General features: G+C 43.0%; 1 protein-coding gene across 1 annotated transcript in view; it reads left to right on the top strand.

The window, feature by feature from the left end:
• cacna1g (calcium channel, voltage-dependent, T type, alpha 1G subunit) overlaps positions 1-22,117 on the top strand; it is a gene marked incomplete at its 5' end in the record, with an annotated part of 255,553 nt that overhangs the window by 105,783 nt on the left and 127,653 nt on the right. The window contains one exon of the mRNA XM_080471574.1: positions 13,623-13,720. Coding sequence (XP_080327700.1) covers positions 13,623-13,720 — 98 coding nt within the window. The remainder of the gene's footprint in view (positions 1-13,622; positions 13,721-22,117) is intronic.

The raw sequence follows: 22,117 nt of genomic DNA, 5'->3' as shown, positions 1-22,117 counted from the left end.
CCGGTCAGCCTGCAGTGTGTAAGTGCGAATGAAATGAAAAAAATGAAAAAGAACTGCAGTTATTCCTGGCTTGCTGTCTTTATGAGAGATAAAGAGATGTTGCGGCTTGTTCGGATGAGTGTCAGTGTTGGTTAGAATGTTAGGGCTCTGTGCAGTGTGGCTGAAGCTGGCAAAAAAAAAAAAAAAGCTTTAACTAATTGAGTGGACGTCCAGTTGTGGGTTTAGTGATGGTATTTGGAGAGCTTAACATTTCTCAGGATAGTCAAAAACTGTTTGGCTGTGACGCATCTTTGAGGTGTGCTGAGACATGTACTGGTTCAGGTATTTAATATACAGTAGAAGAAGATATGAATGTATACATATACGCATGTGATTTCACAGATAATACGTCGTTAACCAGCATGTATAAACGTGATACACTGTTATTTGATTTTAAGAATTGGACTGCAGGCTGCACAGTTGAGCAGTGGTTTGTGCTCTCGCTTCACAGCGGGAAAGCTGTGGGTTTAAATAGCGACTGGGCTTTCTGTGTGGAGTTTGCATATTCTCCCTCTGCATGCCTGGGTTTCCTTAAGGAACTGGGGTTTCCTCACACAAAAAGAGTTTAATTGGTATGAAATTGCCTATTGGCGTGTGCAGTTTAGTCTATTGTTTGTTTTTAAATGACCAAAAGATGGTTTTTACTTTGCTGACTTGCTTCAAGTGTATCTGCAGTCTTAGTCAGAGGGCCGGCCGGCCACGCCTTCCCCCTATGGTCCGGTGGTTTCTGGAAGATGGAATCCCAGTGTTTCCTCCAGAAGCCATGGGACAGTGGGTGTCCGTGGACCCAAACCACTGTAGGAATATGATTGAGTGAGTCAAGACAATTTAAAACTTAATATTGCACTTTTCAATCTGCCATTAGGGTATTGGGAATGAAGTTACATCAAATATAGGTTGTTTTTTTCAGAAATTATTTAATTTATATTTCTATAGAGGGATTCCGCCTGTAGTTGGCACTTTGTTAATGAGTTTACATGTTATTAGGACAGCCTGAGAACCAAACCTCCACTGGAGGTCACATGGTTTTGTGTTTTCATATGTTATTTCTGAACACACACACACACACACACACACACACACACACACACACACACACACACACACACACACACACACACACACACACACACACACACACAAACCCCTCATCTGTACGGTGAGCCTCCAGACATACGGAGACAATAGTAACCAGGGTAACGGCTGCTTGTTCGAGCATTTGATATATCCTGGCAACAGTTGTTAAGTCTGTGGAGGAAGGCGCTTGATGAACTGTTTGTTTCTCTCCGAGACGATAATTACAGCTAAGCTGCTTTTTCAGCAGGTCTGAGCATTCCCTCTCTCTCTCTCTCTCTCTCTCTCTCTCTCTCTCTCTCTCTCTCTCTCTCTCTCTCTCTCTCTCTCTCTCTCTCTCTCTCTTCTAATCACCTCGCTGTCAGGAGGGAATGATGGAGCGACGGCTGCACCGAGCAGGTGGATGCTGCAAGAGCAGAGAGAGCCATGCGGGGCAGGGGGATGAATGTTTGGCAGGATTTGCATTGTAAAGACAGAATTCGCAGATAGCAGTGTTCTTTCAGGGTAAAACAAAATGATTTTTTTACGAGCTTAAATGCAGCAATATTGAAACTCAGTCTTGGCAAATGTCATTTTAATGTGACTGAAATATCTTTTCACAGTACCATGGACTCTGCCGTGTTAAATTTGTTTGTTTTATACGTTCCACTGCTAATGCTCAATGCCCTGAAATGACTTGTGTTGGGATTAGGGCTTTTCCCCCCTGATTAATTTGTGTGTTTACTAAACGGATGCTTTAATTAAGATTGGACAACTTGTCCAAAAATGATAATGAAAACAAAATAAGAGTTTACCGCTGTGTATTATGAAGTATTTTCCTTCAATGAAATGAAGGTGACTGTGATCACAGCGTCTCAGGGTAAATGATAACATTTTGGCCAGAGTGACTACCGAGGCATTGCAAGCAGCAGCTGCCGTTGTTACCAGCGAGTTATCTGTACACATTTTTGAGTTGAACGTGGTTGTGCATTGCCTTTAAAGTCTTGGTCTTGATTCGGTCTCAGCCTCTTTATGGGTTTTGGGGTTCTTTGGTCTTGATCTCGACTCGGTCTCGGGCTACGTGATCTTGACTACAACACTACCTTGTATGTTACCTTCTAGTTCTCCTGTATTTACTGTGCTATCTGCAGTACCTTTCATATCAACTCACAATCAGGTTTTCCGTACCATTCTGATTGGGTCAGCGTTGCTTCTCAACATTGCATTTTTTGGACAATTGTAATGTGAAATTTAGTCCCATCACCATGGCAACAACTGAGTGACACTGAGTTAAAGGGGTCATATTATGCAAAATTTACTTTCTAATGGTTTTCCAACAGTAATATGCGTTCCCATACCTGGGAATGACGCCCCAGAAGTGAAGAAAATCTGTCATCTCTCTCCCTGGCTTTTAAAATTTGTGTTAAAAGGTGCGTGCTCCAACCAGTGAATCAGAAATCAAACCCCATATGGTGTCATCTTTGGTTTAGCCAATCGCAATCAAGGTAGACCCTCCCTTTGACCCTCCCACAAATGGGCAGTTCTGCTCTGGCACATGGCATAACGAGAGGGTGTACTTCCACCTCTTCCCAAGACGGGCATGTGTGGGTGGAGCCAGTCCAGCTCACACAGACACAGCAGATTCTGAATGCAACTCATATGATCCAATATTCAAATGGTTGCAAATCAAGGAAAAGCTGGATTTACAACATTTGAAAGGGTTGAAAAGTTTTATAATATGACCTTTTTAAAACCATTATTTTGACAAACCGAGTCAAGCTGTTTTAATGTTATACATGTACCAACTGTGGGAATGGTTGCCACAATTTTGTTGCTGTAATGACTGAGGTCCAGTACACCTAAAATGTCATCTCTTGTTTTCAGGTTACTCATAATGGTCTACAGAGGTGACTGAGGGGTGGAATCTTTGCCTCCCATTCCCCAGTGTATTAAAAAGATTAAAATGGTTTCAGAGCAACAACAGACATAACAAGGATCATTCAGCTGGGTTGATACCAGGGTGGGCGGACAAACCTGCAGATGGGAGGGAAAAATAATGTCATTTGTGGCTGATTGTAAACAAACTAACTTGCATTTCAGTCCTCGGCTTGAGATTAAATGACCTGTTAAGAGACTGTTTTCATTTATTTATGAATTTACTCATCGACTGATGCAGCAGAGCGGCGATCGATCAGCGAGAGAGCCTAAGTAGCAGAGTGCAGCAGCACTCACCATATCAGACAGGCTATCCTCTCCACAGTACATCAATCCGACTTTACTCTGCGGCTGTGATTCTTCTCAGAGAGAGGCAGTAGGGGAATTGGAGGAAGGGTAGTAGATTGACAGAGCAAGGCAAGGGAAGAAGGAGGTCGATCGCCTCATTGGGCTCGTTTCGGTTTTTAATCTGCGCCAATGTTTGTGCAGAGACGGAGTGGTTGAAAATCCCAATCGTGGTTGTTTGGGTGAGGTCTGATAAATTATATTTGCTTGTAACTTTGATATCAATGTATAAATCATTAACTCTCTCACCTATAAACAGTGTGTGCCTAGCTCCAATTAAGCTGGGTTCTTAAGCTGTCCCATCTCATGTGACTATTTATTCTGACTTTTGAGATAAAGACCTTTAATTATCCACTGCGGTACGCTACAGTAATTGCTGCCATCTTGCCATATGCAAGTGCAACATGCTTAGAGTACATGTAATCACTGCCTTTATCTAACACGGCTAATCTGTCATTCTTCACCTTCGGCACAGCAATAATTATACCTCTTTCCTGTCCTTGAAAGCATGTCTGGAAAAAGCTGTTACATGTTCAAGTAGATCTATAAAAGGTTGCCCACCTTGTCTGTCTAATCTTTTTAATAGATATTTACATTATGAAATGAATTTCTTGGAAAAATAAAAAATAAAAGGCTAATAGGGCCTCATAATATGTCAGAAATTTATAGTTTTTATTCTTTAAAATAATAGAATATTTAAGTATTCACTCCTGTTTTTCTCCCTGTGTGAACACAAGTGAAGCCGTAGGTTTGCCAAAAATAGTGAATGTTTGTGGTTGAAAAGTTCAAATCAATCATTCTGTGGCAGGTTTTTTAAAGCCCACAGATTTCCCGAAGGCGTTCGCCTCCTCTCACTTCGAGGCCAAAGTCAAGACGTTATAGTATAGTACCCGTCTTGATTACATCCCCGATCATTTATTGTGAATAAACTTGGGTGTCACTGTTAACCCCTATGGCAAATGAATGATAGATATAAAAGGAAGTTTAACACCTTTAACTGGTTTTAAATATTTAGTGCGCGCTCTCGAGTTTCAGCCCTGCGACTCTGAGTCACACTGAAAGAGGTAAGAGAGAAGCCCAGAACCCAATCCCGAGCGCCGTCTCCTTTCTTCTCTTTATGACTTATTGATGACACTTTGGCTCGGCTCCAGCACGGAGTGGGAGACAGCGCGAAGACGAAAGAATGTGAGGATGGAAGAGGAAAAGACAAAGCAGACAGAGAGAGAGAGAGAGAGAGAGAGAGAGAGAGAGAGAGGTGGCTAAAGATGTCTAGAAGAAGAACTGACACAGACAAAGTGGGAAGAGGTGGAGGGGGAAGGTGAGGCGGGGGTCGAAAGAGGTCGGAGAAAAGTGGAGGCAAGGTGAAGGAAGGGAATGATGGAAAACACTGATGTTTTCAAGTTAAGATGTCTTTGAGTCGAGCTCATTTGCTTTAATGAGAGTGCGCGGAGGAAATCAATATCAATCTCCTTTGTGTGTTTAAGTGTACAGCCATGGGCAAAGTGAAGCGTCACACTGTGTGACACTGATTTGGACGACAGTGGACTTAGTTAAGTTATAGTGCAATTCAGACCAAACGAGGGCCCGCTGAGCTGAAACGTGCAGATGTGCAGCCAGCTGCTAATCTATCGGAGTGAAGAACTGCATGCATTTGTTATTACTGCTGATATCATGATGACAACTTTGCATCATTAGGATATTGTGTTTCACAGTTATTGCACTTTTGTGTAGGTTCTTGTCATTTAAAAGTGGTGATTGAGCCCAAGATGTGTAAATGTTTTAAAATGACCAGTTTTTTTAGGGATATTTTACTCATGTTATTGTGAGAACTATCTTACTATTAGATTTATTTGCTGTCAGATCAGTTAAATATTTTTATATTGTTTGTTTCAGGGATTCGATAGTACTCAATGTTTTTATTCTGTTCTATATTAAAATTTTCCAATTTACCATCCATGTTTCTGGTAGAAATTTGAATAAACAATAGATTCAGGGAGGAAGGCTTGTCAGGTTTTCTCATCGTGCAATTTAATTTTTAATCGTAAAATGGTTCGAAAACCAAGTCAATGACATCCATTGTTTTTACACAAACATAAATCATGTCCACAAAGCTAAATAAAGGATAAATGGACTAACTTATATAGCGACTTTTCGCTGACAACAGCCCCATAGCGCTTTCCATAGCTCATCACATTCACCCATTCACACACCATTGGAGGCTGCAGCCGTGCAAGGCGCTGTCACTCCAATACCCTCCATATCAAGAAATTATAAGCCCTGGTTTTGGATAAAGAGCTTCATAGTTTAATTCAAAAGAATGGTGGTCCGACATATACAGGGTAGTATAGCCCAGCAGAAACTACAGTATCCAGAATGTACAGAGTATGACGCCCTCTAGTGGCCATAGTAGTAAAAACAATAACAACGTGGAGAGCCAATAAAGGATGTTCAAAGAGGGAAGTTCTATTTTTCCATGAAGTGAGTATAATAGATCAAAGAATATATGAAAATATGTATGGTACTCAAACAAAACTGAGTAACACATCAGCCCCGCATTTACTATTTTTCCTTGTAATTAAGTCATTTAATTTGGGGTCATGTTGGTGGTAAAAAGTAAATTGTGTACGATTTCTATCGTTGCCATGATTCTTGTTGGTGTGAACACAAGGGCGTGGGTCATATGTCATTGGTTTTCGACTATATGTATTCTACAATATTCGTGTAGATTGTCTGTTTGTGTTGTTTTTTAAGTAAATAGAAAGTGGACATTCTCCAAGGTGAGAGCAATCAACACGTTGCCAATTAGACTGATTATGCATGTGGCAACAGAACGAAGGCGGTGTAAATCATTTCAAGAAAACTCCCTCCAATGGTTTCCCTCAACGCCCCGGCAGTTCCCTGTAAAGTCACATTCCGTGCAGTTGTGTAGATTTATGCGTTAAACAAACTCAGAGACACCACATTAATTAAAAAGCATGGCAAGGCCTTTCCCTGGTAAATATTAATAATTAAAAAATGAACAAGTAAGGGCATTTCAATGTGAAGCACTTCTTTTAATGAGAGAGCGATGGAAGAAGTGTTACACTACAAAGGAGAAAAAGAGAGGACACAGGGAAGGATACAGCATGCATGAACAATGATGGCCATTTAATAAAGTGTCTGGTAGCAGGTGTCATCGCCTGCGTTTCCTTGTGAGCTCGCTTCTGTATTTTCCTGTCCTGGGTGAACTTATCCACCTGGCCTCTGTTCCATTAACTGGATTACCCCCCCCCCCCCCCCCCCCCCCCCCCTTTACAAAAAGGGCAACAGATCGGCAACAGATTATCAACCAGAAGGAGAGCCGAGGAGGTGGATACTAGAGGTGAATGCAAAGAAAAGGAGAGATGTTATAGGTATTTAAAAGCTTCGCATAGCAGGGATGAATCTGCAAGCAGGACTGCGCCTCCGTTATCAGTCGCTCTGTTTATGCAGTAATACAGGAGAGCATCCTGCTGCCTCTGTTGATTCACCTTGTGTTTTCCAAATTAAGCTCTGCTTTCATTAGTCACTGGTGGGAAAAAACCCTCCCTGTGCACACTGGGGGAATACTCTGTGAGTGAAGTGGAAAAGCTGGATCCCGAACAACGCTGAGCAAGTATTCATCAAAACAACAAACCCACTTATCAAATGGTTACAAATGGCTTTTTCCTCTTTGAAGCAGGCGGGAATAAACGTCACCTTGAAACAATGGTTTTAAACTCTGAAAGTAATCGAGGTCCTGTTTACACGACAACGGCGCTTGGTTCCACGAAAAATGCAACTTTTCAAAAATGGCCCCCAAGGTGGAACGTGGAGCTTTGTTGATGTGTAAACAAAAGGCCGAGACGCATTGAATTATCAGTTGTTGCTACGTGTAAATTGGCCCCCAACAAAGGGACTTGGGGAAATCCAACCCAACTTCATGGCCTGCTCGCTCGTGTTTCTGCCGTTCCCTTATAAAAAGACACTTCTTTTCTTTTCACCTCGAGCTGACCTTGCACTTACCTTAATCACCAATAAATACATGATTTAAGGCTGAAAAATAAATACATAATGATGATACCGACTGTTTACACAATTGACATTTATGCTTCGCATGGGGGATCTAGAAAGTAGCAAAATGAGGCACCAAACAATTATATATTTTTAAAAAATATATATTTATATACCTTCACTCGGCTTAAACAAATGAGCTGCTGATTGACTGCAGGTGGGCGGGGTGTCAGCAGGATACCGAGCTCTGCCGCTATCAAAACATAACACGCTTGTAGTTTTGTGATAACGCTGGGGAAAACCCCCGCAGGCATGAAGCGGTTCACAGAGGAAGCGGTTTGTCGCCTTAGATTCAGTGTAACCTGGGAATGGCTGCATTGAATTGGGACTGTTTTACATGCAGGGAAAACAGCACGACTGTCACATTTCTCGAGTGGTTCGGCACAACTAAGTAATTGTTCCTGGAGGGAGTTTTAGCAAGTGCTTTTTTTTCTGATGTATATTATTCCATTCTCTTATTTTCCTCTCCCGTTTATAGTGCCAGCTTTGAGTGAGTTTCAGCCCGCCGCCCATCGGGTTTGTACCAAAACAAGGCAACGGGTTAGATCTCCAATTTTAGACTCTCTCACTCCAAAGCATCACATTTAGCGCGCCTTCTCCTCTGCTTCTGCGGTTTGAGCTCTGCTGTTTGAAGGCAAGCATGTGAATCTGAGACGCCTCATCAGTCATGAGCCACGACTGTGAAGTTGGTTAACATTTGGGTTAGATAAGCAGCCGCGTGGGCTGATGGCAGAAAGTGTTGCTGATGAAAGGGTTTCGGTCTGATTCAGCATGAAAACCGTCCATCTGTCCGTTCCCCGGAGATTTTCCTCTTCTCTTCTCCTCGCCGTCGCCTAACGATACTACATGCCGTCATTTTCTCATCATCGTTAGTTGCACATGCTTCGAATTGATTCGGCAGACATCGCTCCGGCACATGAGGGTTTTTGTGAGAGCGGCTTCGACGGTGCACATATGCACGCACACGCCTTGATCAACCCCCCCCCCCCCCCAACACACTGAGAGCCACCCATCAGTCATAAGTCACTCACTGAGGGACATCCAGTGTGGCAGCTTGCTTGTCACCAGAGTGCGGGCGAATAAAGCCAACAATATGCGTCGATGGCAGTATCAGAGGCGAGCACCGGTTAGGTTGCAAAATGCAAATTGGCAGCACAGGATGTGACGGCCGAGTGAAGTAAAGCAGCATAATCCAATAATCCAGCGACGGAGTCGTTATCGCTCCGCAGGGTTAAACAGGTGAAGCCGTTTATTGAATGTTGCTCAATCAATGCAGTGCTGCGAGTGAAAAACAGAAACGCCCCCCCCCCCCCCCCCCCCCCCCCCAAAAAAAAACCTGAAGATAATTTAAATGCATTATTCAGTATTTCATGAACGAGTGCTTTCTCTCCAGGGTTGCTTTCTATGCAAATGTTTAATAAGACAAAATAGCCTTCAACGCAATTCAAAAATTGGATTTTGAATAGGAGTAATTTCAGTTATTTAGCGGGCACTTCTTAATATGGTCAGTCCATTGTGGAAATATATTTCACATTGAACTTATTATAGATTCATTTATATGAGAGAGATTGATTAAAAAAAAAAAACTGTTTCCAAACAAATCAAGCAGAGGTAGTGAAAAGAGCAATGTTTCAGGTGAAAATACATCCGTTTTTGCATTTTCGCTTCAGAAAGGTTTCATGTTTGCTTGACGACGTTCTATAGAAATAGCATAATGTCCAAGTTCTTCTCATTTTGTACGTCTTCGCACCGAAACAAAGAGGGGGCCGTTCGGAGTTGTGATTGCTCCACTCGAGATCAAATTTGGCGTTTCGATTGTGCACTGATCACAAAACAGTTGCAGCCCCTCGGGTAATAAGACAAATGGTTATTATCAGCTTTGCGCAGGAAGTGATCAATGAGTCCCGTTGTGAACGCGCACCGTGTTTGTGGTTTGCACGCATCTCGCCGCCAGGATAACTTTGCATAAAACATTTCAGAATCCCCAAAGCCGTTCCTCAAAGTGCCGTGCAGCGCCGCGGGTAGCCTCATCAGTGATTCGGCGAGTGTACTTTCGACATTATTTATCACGGAATTTTCCTTGCTGATATAACAAACTCCCTCGGCCTCAAATCGAGCATGCATGAGCACCGAGGAGGCCTCTATCAGAATTCGTCTTGTCCCGTTCGGCTTTCCTCAGCCTATCCATCACGATTTGCATAAAAATGCTCGGATGAAAACCCTGCCGGGCAAAATGATGAAGCAATAAACATCGGTGGGCTCTCCTTTCTTATCTGCCTCACCATTGATTTCAGCCTGATTGGAGGCGTTCAGCCCATCTACGTGGTCGTCTGTTCTTTCTGTATTCGAGCTGTCAGGTTGGAGAGGCGGGGCTTCTCAACGCCACCCGAGCAGCGGGAGCATCAACGACCCGGACAGAAGTCATCAGACCCACTGATAAAGATTAGGCGAGGACAGGATGGGCTTGACATTCCCCACCGTCCTACATTCCTTGGCTGCCTCGCAGGCTTTTCCTATTATAGCTCCTCCTGGGTGGCAGTATGTTTAGACCGTGTGTGTCTGCTTCCAGCTTTTGTTTTCATAAAGCTTGACACATGTACTTATACTTATCCCTCACGCACCTGCTATGATAAGATTGGGCAAACTCAGAAACAAGCTGTCTAGATACTCAGAGAAGTGTGTGTGTATTCCCTCCCCTTGCTTTTGATGCAGGACTTCATGAATCCCATTAGTTGTACGAGTTTGTCCTTGTAAGGACGCCTCTATATCCCGAGCGTTCTTATTATGAATTGCACGACAAGATGCGGAACCGTCTTCCTGCACCATGGTGTGAGATCTGCTCCAGTTCGGGAATTCTCCTCACGCAAACTCTCCTCCAAGGTCGGGCCTCCCCTGTCCTCTTCTGATTCTCATTTCTTCCTCTTCCTCTCCTCCTCCTCCTCCTCCGCCTCCGCCTCCTCGGTTCCCTTCTCTTTCCCCGTATCGATATCGTGGGCCCTGGCACGGACTGCCGGAAAAAAAAGAAAAAAAGAAAAAAGTACACAACTTCCTGGAGTTTCCATCGGTTTGTTTGATACACTCCATTTCTCCTCAGCTGTTTCCTCATTCCAGATGAGAAGAGATGGGTCAGCTTTCAGAGAGCGCACCAGAACCTCTCATCTGGCTCTCATCAGGGGCAGCAAGTGTTTTTGCATGGACTATTTTTTAACAGGCATCATTCATCATCCGCTTTTAAGTTTGTTTATGTAACTCCGTCCGACGAAAAATTACCCCAATATTTGGATTATATTGCTCTGAGGATTAATAGCTTGTCTGTGGCCCTCAGACTATAATTCTCCCTTTGGCATTCTTATATCGTTACTATAAATTCCCAATAGGGATTTAACACTGTGGCCAGTTACTTTTGTATCGTCTATCGGTTGTACCTACGTCATTAGATGCTATTGCTCCTTTTTAGTTTTACTTTCTCGTTCAGTCTGATTGCTCTTCGTACATTCTGTTGTAGGATTTCATTTGAATTATAAGTAGAAATTGCATTTTTTCAGTCAGTACCACATAAGGGTTGAACAATTTGATCGTCAGGCCTTTTCTAAAGGTCTTTAGCATTTATCTATTTATCTATTGATCTATTTATCTGTCTATTCATTCATTCATTCATTCATTCATTCATTCATTCATTCATTCATTCATTCATTCATTCATTCCAAACATGTAAAAACAAAAACAAAAAAGAAAGAACATTAGATGACAATCCATGTCTCAGCCAGATTAAACTGAAATACTGATATATTGTCATTGATATAATCAGTTTGCTTGCTGTGTTATTGGTTTCCTGAAACTTGAGTGGCAATTTGGAGGTTTGGAATAACACTTTTAGATTTAAGTGTCATTCTGTTGTTGTTTTTTTTTATACTGATGTATTATTTTTCTGAAGTCTATAGACCAGGGATGTCAAACACAATTTAGTTCGAGGGCCACATACAGCCAAATTTCATCTTGAGTGAGCCGGACCAGCAGCATAGTGCCATAATGGTCTTTGAATTTAAACTTGAAAATTTCTCTTTGTTGTGCCACAGAGTAAAAGTGACAAAACTATAAACTTTCTACAGACAATGAATACAATCTCAACATAAAGCCGGTTTTAATGATACCTTCTTGTACAAAATACAGTGAACTGTCCAGAAAACTGCTTCTAAAGCTGTTGATTTATGTATGTTTTTAAGTTGTAAAAAGTTCTGCGTTAGCATGGCAACGTTTTAAAAACGATGTCCATTTACATGGGAATGGCAAAAAACGACTTCCTGTTTTAAAACCTGTGTCCACAAAATTCAGAAAAAATTCAGAAAACCCCTGCAGGACCGCTCAAAAGTCAGTTTTCGCTGTGTCCTTTTTGGTAACCATACAAGCTTGGAAATACTGGCGATTATACACTATTGAAAACAAAGTTCAAAATACCACATTTCCTGTCTGTTAATTGGTCCCACTCAATCCTAAACATCAGATCCTTCTTGGAATATTTCCTTCCCTGCCTCCTCCGTGCCAACTGCGGTTGCTTGGGAGTGATTTTCCAGTGCTCAATAAAGCTCCCTACAGAGCTGCAGTAGACATTATTGAACCAGTTTCACAGATGGAATAACCATCTGCATAACTCCCAAATTGACTTTGACAGGTAATATAGGCAGAGTGCTACTTTAATCCCATTCATTCCCTCCTCTTAATATATGATGTCACCCATATTGCACCATTTTCAGTGAAGTACCCGGTGCCTTTTTGCCCACCCGAAGTCACTTTCTCTTAAAACCGCCAGTTAATTCTCTTTGACTTGAAGGTCCACGGCGGCCATGACAGTACATTACACAGCTGTCGGTGGGATGCGGCGGTTTCAAAGGGACTGGAAGATACTTTTACCCTCGCATCTCTCCGCTGGTGGTTAGGAGGGCATCTCAGGGCTGTTCCCTTAACTGCTCACCCATTTACCTTCTCTCACAGGCCTGCAAGCCATCTGTCAGCTCTAAGTGTGCTTGTACATACACGAGTACACGGAAGAGCGTGTGCACTCCAGTTTTAGAGCCGCCTCGGTGTAACAAGCCAGGAAAGGCTGCGTACTGGGACGTCTTAAAGCATTAAAGGGGAGCATTCATAGTGTCATTAAGGGGGTTTCTTGCACTTAAAGTGACACACACACACACACACACACACGCGCAAGCACGCAAACACACACACACACACACACACACACACACACACACACACACACACACCCCCAGTCCAACATGTGTTGCGGATTTGTCAGACAGACAGACTTGGAGTCGGTTCGAGGAGGGAATTCCTTCATTTGCACGCTCCTTCAAGCTGCACATGTGCTCAGCATCTGCTTCACACACATGCGTGCTCAAACACACACACACACACACACACACACACAAACACAAACACACACACATAAGCAAGGGAGAACAAGAAGGGTTGATGATAAACACTTGATCAAGGGACAAGAAAAACGTTTTCTCAGGGATACTACGATGTCATTCTCTCTCCTCTAAAGCCCTTCCGGGCCTTGTAACCTCCCGTCGCAGCCTGAAAGAGCCTTGGAAGGCTCCATTCGAGGCTGTTCAGAGTCGTCTCAAGGTTACAAGGCAGCCTGATCCGATGGCGCTCTTTTATGTGCTGTGAATGCCACATCGCATCCGCTCTTGGCGTCTCTCAAAGGGGACGCACGATTGCGCCTCATCTCCTTTGGAGGTTGATGGCGCGACAAAGCGTGCAGGGATACAGGCGCATAAACATTGCATAAACATGCATGCCACGGCCCATACACAAACAGACACAAGTAGCCGCAGTTTTTTTGGAGTGTTTTTTTTTTTTTTTTTTAATCACTCTTGGTCCTTCAGTTGCCCGCCAATGAGCGTTGGAATAGAAGCGCATTGTTTGCCGGGACACGTGCATTGTAAATGTGGTTCAGAACTCTAGAAGATTAATTACCACTTGCCCATTATTCAGAGCGCGGGAGCATGTAATACATGCGATATATAATTGGCTACATAATGTTGCCTTTACTTTTTCTGTGTTTGTATTCCCAGTTGACCGAGCAGGTTCCGCTGTGCAAGCAGTGGAAGCTACGAGTGCTTTTGGTTCATTATTTACACATATTTTTCTGTCTCCCTCTCCATATGTTCCAGGATGTTGGAGTACTCGCTGAACCTGCAGAACGTCAGCTTTTCAGCTGTGAGGACGGTTCGCGTGCTGAGACCACTGAGAGCCATCAACCGAGTGCCAAGTGAGTGCAGACGGACCGACCGCTTCCATTTCAGCTCTCTAACTGCATCTCCATGGATGGCCTGTCCTCTGATGGCGCAACAGTTTTCACTTCCTCTTAAAAGAAATACACTTGTTTTGTTCAAAAGCTAAATCCAGGCTGCAGAGTTATTGAACTTCATGAGTGGTGATTTTTAAAAAATAGATGTAGCGGTGCGTGTTAGAGGTACTAATGGAGGGTATTTTGCACAAATTCAATGCGATTACAGTATATTTCCATAGCGCCACATACAACACAGTCATTTCAAGGCACTTTTACAGAGAAAAACCTGACAATGAGCAAGCAGAGAAGATGGTGGAAAGGAAAAACTCTTTGAACAGGAGGAATCCTGCAGATCCAGACTTAGAGGGGGGAGACGGAGAGGGATCCTCCATTATACAAGTGGCAGATGATTTAAAATTGGGTAGCTCTTTCTCAAGAACAAGTTAAAGTAACATTCGTGCATCCTCATCTGTGTGTCCCTTTAGTGCAAAATGGCAATTATTGATGCATCACATCGATCGGTAATTAACGGTGCCAATGGAACCATTTTATCTTCTTTGGAAAAGTTGAGCGAGCAGCATTGATCCGCCCTGATGGTTATTCAGTGACTTACAGTTGGCTTTGTTATCGCTTTTTTCACTCTTGAATATCCTGAACATCATTAACACCTGTTTACATGGGGGATTTATGAAGATGTTGCCGCATTGTTAGTGAAGGCATCCCCCATGCTGTTCAAGACCTATATAGACAACATTTATATCGAAATGGCTCGGATCGAAAACAAACTTGAAATCTTGATTTGAATTACATTTTGAGTTGTTTTGGAGATCTCCCGTTAATTTCAACGTCAAATCATGTGGAAACACCACAAAAGCTATTATGAACAGTTCAGAAATTGATTTGATTGAGCCAAACTTATTATCGCATCATCAGTTTTGCATGCTAGTTGTTGGGTGTGAAGGTGTGTGCACACTGCTTCTATCAAATATAAAGCAGTCAAAGATAATAAAGTCAGAGATACTGAATCATTGAACTTCACATGAACATGTAAAAAGGCAGACTGAGACACCTGTAGAGATAATAAAGGGACATTTTGGATTCATCAGCGCTCGTACACCACATTAGCAGCAGTTGCTCTTGTCGAGAACTCGGTGCAGACATCTCTTCGACGCTTCAGGTTTCACATTCAAAAGAATCTTTTGACATTTAATAACTCATCCGATTGGCCAGCGAGTAATATCTCGCTTGTCGTGATTAATTGGGCTCGGTCGCCGAAGATATTAAGCTGTATAATTTTACCTTATCTTACATCGAACTTCCGCTCCCCCCCTCCCGTAATGGCGCTTGCTATAATTGGTGATCGTGCAGGTGGATTGAATTCCTCCACGTCAGCAGAATTTAGGTCATAGTCGAGTGTGAGCCGTCGTGGGAAGGCTGCCCGGACTATGTCTTAGTGTTTTGGCTTCCCTGAGTATAGTCTAACTTTGGACCCAGACAGATTTATATGCAATTTTCCAACTCACCGGCTTTTATTAAAGGAGTGGAGCTCGTAGCTACACTTTGTTCGTTTTGCAGACACACCTATCATCCAACGTCAGCCCCGCCCTGCCTCGCTCACACACATATTATCCCAACCCCGCTAAAGTTTCTTACCCTGCGTCTTCCATCGGTCTCCATTAGAGTTTAATCACTGCAGATTGAATTTCCACGGCACACATTAACACTTGAATAAATCATAAGCATTTCTCCACCAACTGGACCGCTGCCTTCGCCGTTACCTTGAAACCTCCACCTGCAAGCTTTGAGTCTGAATACATATCCTAATTATGTCATTAGCTACTCAAGTCGTGATCGCAGAGTGTGTGTGAGTGTGTGTATGTCTGTGTGTGAACATGCAGGTGTTCACCCCCGTGTAGATGCATGAATGGGACATCAAGCCCCTTTTTAATCCTTCTACTTTTGCGTAATCTTGCCGCTCTTGTCAATCAGAGCCATCGCGGAGTTCCGCCGCCACTCTTTACGCTGGGGTGGGCTGTCGTGCCGGCAAACTTGCTCATTAGGCGGCCGAGCATTCGATATCCTAATCATAGGACTAATAGAGGCTTCAGCATGCGGGTGATTTGGTTTGGGTTTGGGTCCTGTGGGGAAAACGTCATTGGGTTGAGTAGTGGCGGACGTGGTGGCGATGGAGGGTGTCCCCGTGGCTTTGGCGTGGCTGACATCTATCTCCTGACCCCCCGCCTCCTGCTCCTTTTAGGCCTCAGCAGCCTAATCATGCCCCGCGGAGAAGCCTGCGGCATTCATCACGGCTGTGGGTGGGGATGTTTGTTGTGTGGCTATTTTGAGTCGCCCTTATCCAAACGCTCGGGTGCTGATGTTTGTGAGGTTGTTTCTGACATGTTTGACTGGATTTATTGCAAAACATGAGGGGCTTTTCCCCTCGACTCCTGTTTTTTTTTTTCTTTACTACGTTGTCCCATTAAGCTAAGCTGGGAGGAAACAAGTTAGGACAAAAAAAAAAAGGGCAAAGCTGCAGTTTGCCTTTTAAAGTTCCCCAAGTAGAAACCGAGAATTAGCCCGTCTAATTGGTTGCAAAAGAGGTACAGTACAAGAACTCGCCACGTTTGAAAAGTCCTCCGTGCAGCAGCAACATCGGAATGAAGCACAGCTGATTCTTTGCACTTCAGACCTTGGCTCACATGTACTCTTGAGTCTGTGTCTGTGCGGTCATCACAATTTACACGCGAGCACCATTTGCTGCTGCAGCTTGATATTGTTATGAATCGTTGCGTAACAATCGCCTGATTGCCGTTACTTGATATGGCCACATTTTCTTTGCCTAATTGTTGGAATAGATTCTGTTCATCTGTTAAATAGCTGCCAAAATGTCACAGAAATGTCGTGGCCTGGCAGTATTTCCACAAAGTTTTCCACCAGCTGAAGTTCTGACCAGCACACTTTCGCCACGGATATCGTGTCGTGTTGTCAGTAGCTTTTCACGATGCCTCATTCATTTATGATTCAGTGTTGTACTTTATGAGGCCCCTCAGTTCACCTGCTGCCTTAAACAAGCTCGTTTATCTTTTAGCTCCACTTATATCAATGTATATCATTAGACTGTTTTAGAGAGGCATTTTCATCGAAAATGTCCAAACGTGTCACTAGTCCACTTTGACTCACCGGCTGTCTAATATTGGGCTATGCCGCTTTTATTTATTTATATTCATTATAACAATTTATGTGCTTTCCTAGATTTTGGATTTCTAATCCGGCTTGAATGGGGAGTTAAGAGCCACATAGTACAGGCACTGATGGGAATGATAATGTTCCTGAGTGATTAGCCAGCATTTGGGGTTCAGGTGTTGAGCAGCTGAACACTTCGCAGGTTGACAGAGAGCCAGTTGGCACATTAGCAGCAATCACTGTAATGCATTGAGCATTCGCGCCATGTAACGGAGCTGTTGTCTGAAGGAGATTTTACAGCGCGGGCCACCGTGATGTGAACAAATCAAACGATCAAGATGTACAGATAAACTTCCCAGGCAGATCATCAATTCTATGTATTGTTGCTCATTCAAGAGTAATGTGTGAGAAATGCATCATCATTACACGTCCAGGACACTGAGCTGTATTTCAACACGAGCCCTAAATGTGATCCATTAAATCAGATAATCCCGCAGTCTAAATATATTAGCACCAGGAGGAAACAGAGCCAAGTCTGACGTGTCGCTAAATTTGCAGACGAAACAGCAACTGCACACCTCAGCTGATGGACGGCGAAGATTAAATGGCTTCTGTCGCTGCGCGAGTCAGCAGGTTTCACCGGATATGTCAGTCCAATGGCGGTTGAAACTTTTCTTTTCACGCAGTTAATTTGAATTTCTCAATGTTTTTGTCCACTGCCGGCCCAAAAAAAAAAAAAGGAAATGAGGACCGCCCAGCTGATGCACACGACTGCTGATTACTTCCCCACCCTCCTCCTTCACCTTCATATCGCGCTCCTTTACAATACAAACCTATTTTACCTTCATCGACACACACACACACACACACACATACACACATTCACACACGCGCTTGCATTAAGGAACACATTGTTGCTGCGCCGGTGTCCACGTCCTGGGCTCTGGCACTGATTGATGCACTCACGTGGCACTCCTGCCAGTAGAAGTGACAGTTACATTTCGCAGGCTTGATCCACGGGCTGCCAACACACCCCTCCCCACCCCTCAAAATTAATTTAAAAAAGAAGAAAAAAAATGTCACCACAGCATCGCCACCCACCGTCCGACCACCTGACTGGTTATTAGCCTCACGTCTAAGTTCAGCGCCGAGCACTGCAGGGGACCTTGTGACCCAAAGTCTGTCATTGTGTTCGTCAAGGCAGACATGACGACTTGTGACAAGCCTCTGTGTTGGTCGTAATATTCAAAGGGTAAATCCAGGCAGCCACATGTCGTCATGAAAGATAAAGGAGGCCCCCACCTACTGGCACCTTTGGTTTTCAATTTAAATTCTCTTCACAAATAAATGGAAAGACACCAATTTTGTTCCAAGTCAACATTTTTTGGAAATTGTCAAGAGTTCGTGAAAAATAACCACACAAACAAACTGGAGACATGCTTAATGGTATCTCAGTAGCATAAGCTGTGGTAGTACTGACACAATTTAAAACATACGTAAAACTCCCATCGTGATTATGTTCAACCATGTTACGTTTGGAGGTGCACTTTCTGCAAGAGCAGGTTCGGCGATTGTTTACACAAGAACGATTGACTTGATAGATAGGCCACAACAAAGTTTAGAAGTGACAATGGAAACATCTTGTTGCGTTTTGGAGGTCAATTGCTCGGAGCCACTGAATCGCAACTTTTTGAGAACCCTCCGTTCTTTGTGTACACAGCAGAAAACACAACTATTTTGAAATGCTGCCTCTGTGCTTTTGCACCACAGCCATAGTAAATAGTTATTCTGCACATGTGCAAGACGATTGTAAATAACAACAATGGCGCCAACTCTTGGCCTGGCATGCTAACTACAGTGTTTTCAGCATTTCTGCCAATTCCGTATACAAGGACAGCGCTTTCAAAATGTCGTCGTGTGAACGCAAAACTTTTCTAAAACGAAAACGCACTAACAAAGACAAAGCCTGCCTTTTGACTGATAAATTAGCTGGTGTTCACCATGACACTAGATGCGGCCTAAAACCAACTTCACATTGTTAATATGAGCATTTGAGGTGGACTTGATTTTGATCATTTCAGGGGGCATTTCTTTGAGTATACATTATATAACATGTGTGCCATCAACCCTGGGTAGCCCTCAACGCAAAGAGCTAAAGGAGAGAGAAAACTCTAGATTTAGTAAAAAGACTTGGAGAGACTCAGAATATTCATTTTCAAAGCAAACTGTGCTGCTTCTAAGTATTATAAACCTGACTTTTTTAACATTTCAAACGTGCTGTCAGTAAATGCTACAATTAAACCTAATGTGGCTCCTACAATATTTAAATAGAAGTGCCTTAATTGGTTTTGCTTCAGTCCTTCAGGCAGTAAACCAAGAATACTAAGTTCAGAATGCTGAGATGTAGTTTTTTTTTTTTTTTTTTGCCTTGTGTCTATGTGAAGGTGGTGCAATACGATTACGAATAAAATAACCTTTTTGATCTTTCAGGCTTTTGTTCTACATTTAACTCTCCATCCAACAGACGGTATTTTTGGAATTGGAAAGCGGTTTGCAATGACGGAGGCTCACCTGCCAAAGTGCCTTGTTTATATGTGGCGGTCTCACCAGCCAACTCTTATTGTAATTTGTTATACGCTGGCTGGCTGGGCTTTTAATGCTCTCTTTCACTCTGGTCATCATCACCAACAGCTGGAGTTACGGAGGAACTCCTAAAAATAAAGGTCAGTCTGGGAGATGTGGGGAGCACCGTTCAGCATGAGAAAACAAGCGGAGCAGCTTTTTTTTTTTTTCTTATGGAGAAAATACCTCTACTACCAATTAATAGCAGGAGGCCTGCTGGAGAAAGAGAACGTATAGAAATTCAAGGAAACAAAATGTTTGGCTGCTATTTGGGGGAATTAAAATGCAGGATGTCAATTTAGAGTCTCAAAAGCTCTTGGCATCTGTCTTCATTTTAAGTTAAGGCACTGATTACACAGAAAAAGATGATCAACAAAAGCAGCAGATGGCTTTGTGTGTATGCCTACAAGAATCTTATGTTTTAACTCATGGAAATCAAAGTGTTGGCCGTGTACATTTTTTGATTTCATAGACACAACAAATACTAACATATCAGGAGCAAAACTGACAATATTTTCAACTGACTCTATTGTGGTAATAATACATTGACAATAGTGACAAAGGACACCGTTTTGCTGCTTGCCATCAAAATGAGTCGGTTTAGTCAGAATTCCTTCATAATCTGTGATATTTGATATATGCTTTTAAATACAATATACTGGAGTTTTAGTGGTTTACAACATCCAAACAAAATAATCAGCGTTTTGTTGTGTGACTTTTTATACTATTTTTATTTATCGAATAACTATTGTTCAAATCTGAGATGCAATTATCTATTTCTTTGCCAAATTTGTATGATAGAATTTGTGCATTATTAACATCTGATCAAACGATTTTAACCAAAAATATGCCAGACTGCTGCTATGAAGTCAACCCGAAATCCTGGAGAACAACAGGAGACGCTGAGACACAGGAAAGCAATCCACACAGGTGAAACACATCAGGGCATGGAACAGCAATCAGACACGAGGAGGGGAAGTCAAGAAATCTGAAACCTGTCTGTCAGAAACTCAAAATAACACAAACAACAAAACATGAACCATGACATGCTGTGCTTCTAAATGTGCCACACCTTTTGTTTGGTGTGATTATAACTCTTTTGAAAGTGGGACTAGACCAATAAACGGGAGAAAAATATGCTTACCGCCAAAGATTGAACACTAATGTGAACCCTCAAAATCCATCACCAAAGAATCACTGAGACAAGCAAGCGTGGCTAATATTCATCTCAGCCAACGCTCCAGCTCTGCGGTCTATCTGCTCCCAGGAGATGGAATGGGGGCATAGAAGGTTAACCAGAGGGTTGATATCTACTGTGTAACTTATCAGTGAGTGTAGGTCCATCTAAAGATAGGAAATTGGACAGGATCCCACGAGTTTAGAGACTAGTGATGACGGTAGAGTCAGCAGGTTGACGGCTAAAACTGCAGCAAAACACAAAGCACCATGAACGGGACAAAGACAGAAAGATAATTGGTCAGATACATTAGAGCTGTGGTTAAAAATAGCCTGACAGTGGAGGAAAGCAGAGGTAAGGAAAACAAGGGTGTAACAGCACAATACATAAGAAAATCAACCTACACCAAAGCTTGTTGGAATTCACTGAGGCAACCGTTCATTGGCCATTAGATAACTATTGAAGAAGCTGCTGCAGCAGAGTCCAGGGCAAAGGTGTTGCGATGCCACAGGCTTTCAAACAAATGTCAGGCTGATGAAAGTTTTGGCTCTGTGAGTATGCCACATTTGATTAAAGCAGTGTTGAATGATAAACCCAAGGCAGCTGTCAATAGGTGATTATCACAAGACACACACACACACACACACACACACACACACACACACACACACACACACACACACACACACACACACACACACACACACACACACTCACTCCTCTGTTTTAACGAGACAGTGCCCATAATAACTCTCGCACGCTCGCTGATTGTTTAACTGGACCATGTGACCTTTTCCTGGAGCCTTATCAAAGTGCCACACACACAGACACACAGACACACACACACACACACACACACACCAAAAAGCAGCACTCGCATATTTCGTCACTCTTTCACATGTTCTCAGACGCACATGCGTGGTTTTATTTCCGCTCGTGCATCAGTATCACACAGTGATTTGCGCTTGACTCTACACTTTGTTGGGTTCAGTGTTAGAACTTTTGCCCGGCTATGCCTTGAAGGCAACAACAACACGACATCATCATCAAGCCTCACCGCCCCCTATGCGCTCTTGCCCTCCTCCTCTCCACGGCACATTGTTTCTCAAACTGCAGAACTGTAATTAAAAGAGCTGCGGAGAACGTTCCAGGTCCCATTCTTCTCTGAGCTGTTGGATTCCATGGCAAAAGCCCGAGTCACCCCTTGAATTCTGCTAATACCAAGATGTGGAGACAAGACAGGGAGCTGCAAAGAGTCGGGAGACGGGTTTTGACTCAGGGGTGCGTCTCTTTTCGAAAGGGTAGCTGGAAAAATAACGTGCGGATAATATTAGAAAGAGCTTAGAAGAGGAAGTTGTTTGCAAGAAGATTATTACCCTTCGCCATCAAACCAT

Source organism: Lipophrys pholis (assembly GCF_963383615.2).
Source record: "Lipophrys pholis genome assembly, chromosome: 1".
In the NCBI taxonomy this organism is placed as follows: Eukaryota; Metazoa; Chordata; class Actinopteri; order Blenniiformes; family Blenniidae; genus Lipophrys; species Lipophrys pholis.
The sequence above is the reverse complement of the archived record's forward strand: the minus strand, read 5'-3'. Positions and strand labels throughout refer to the sequence as shown.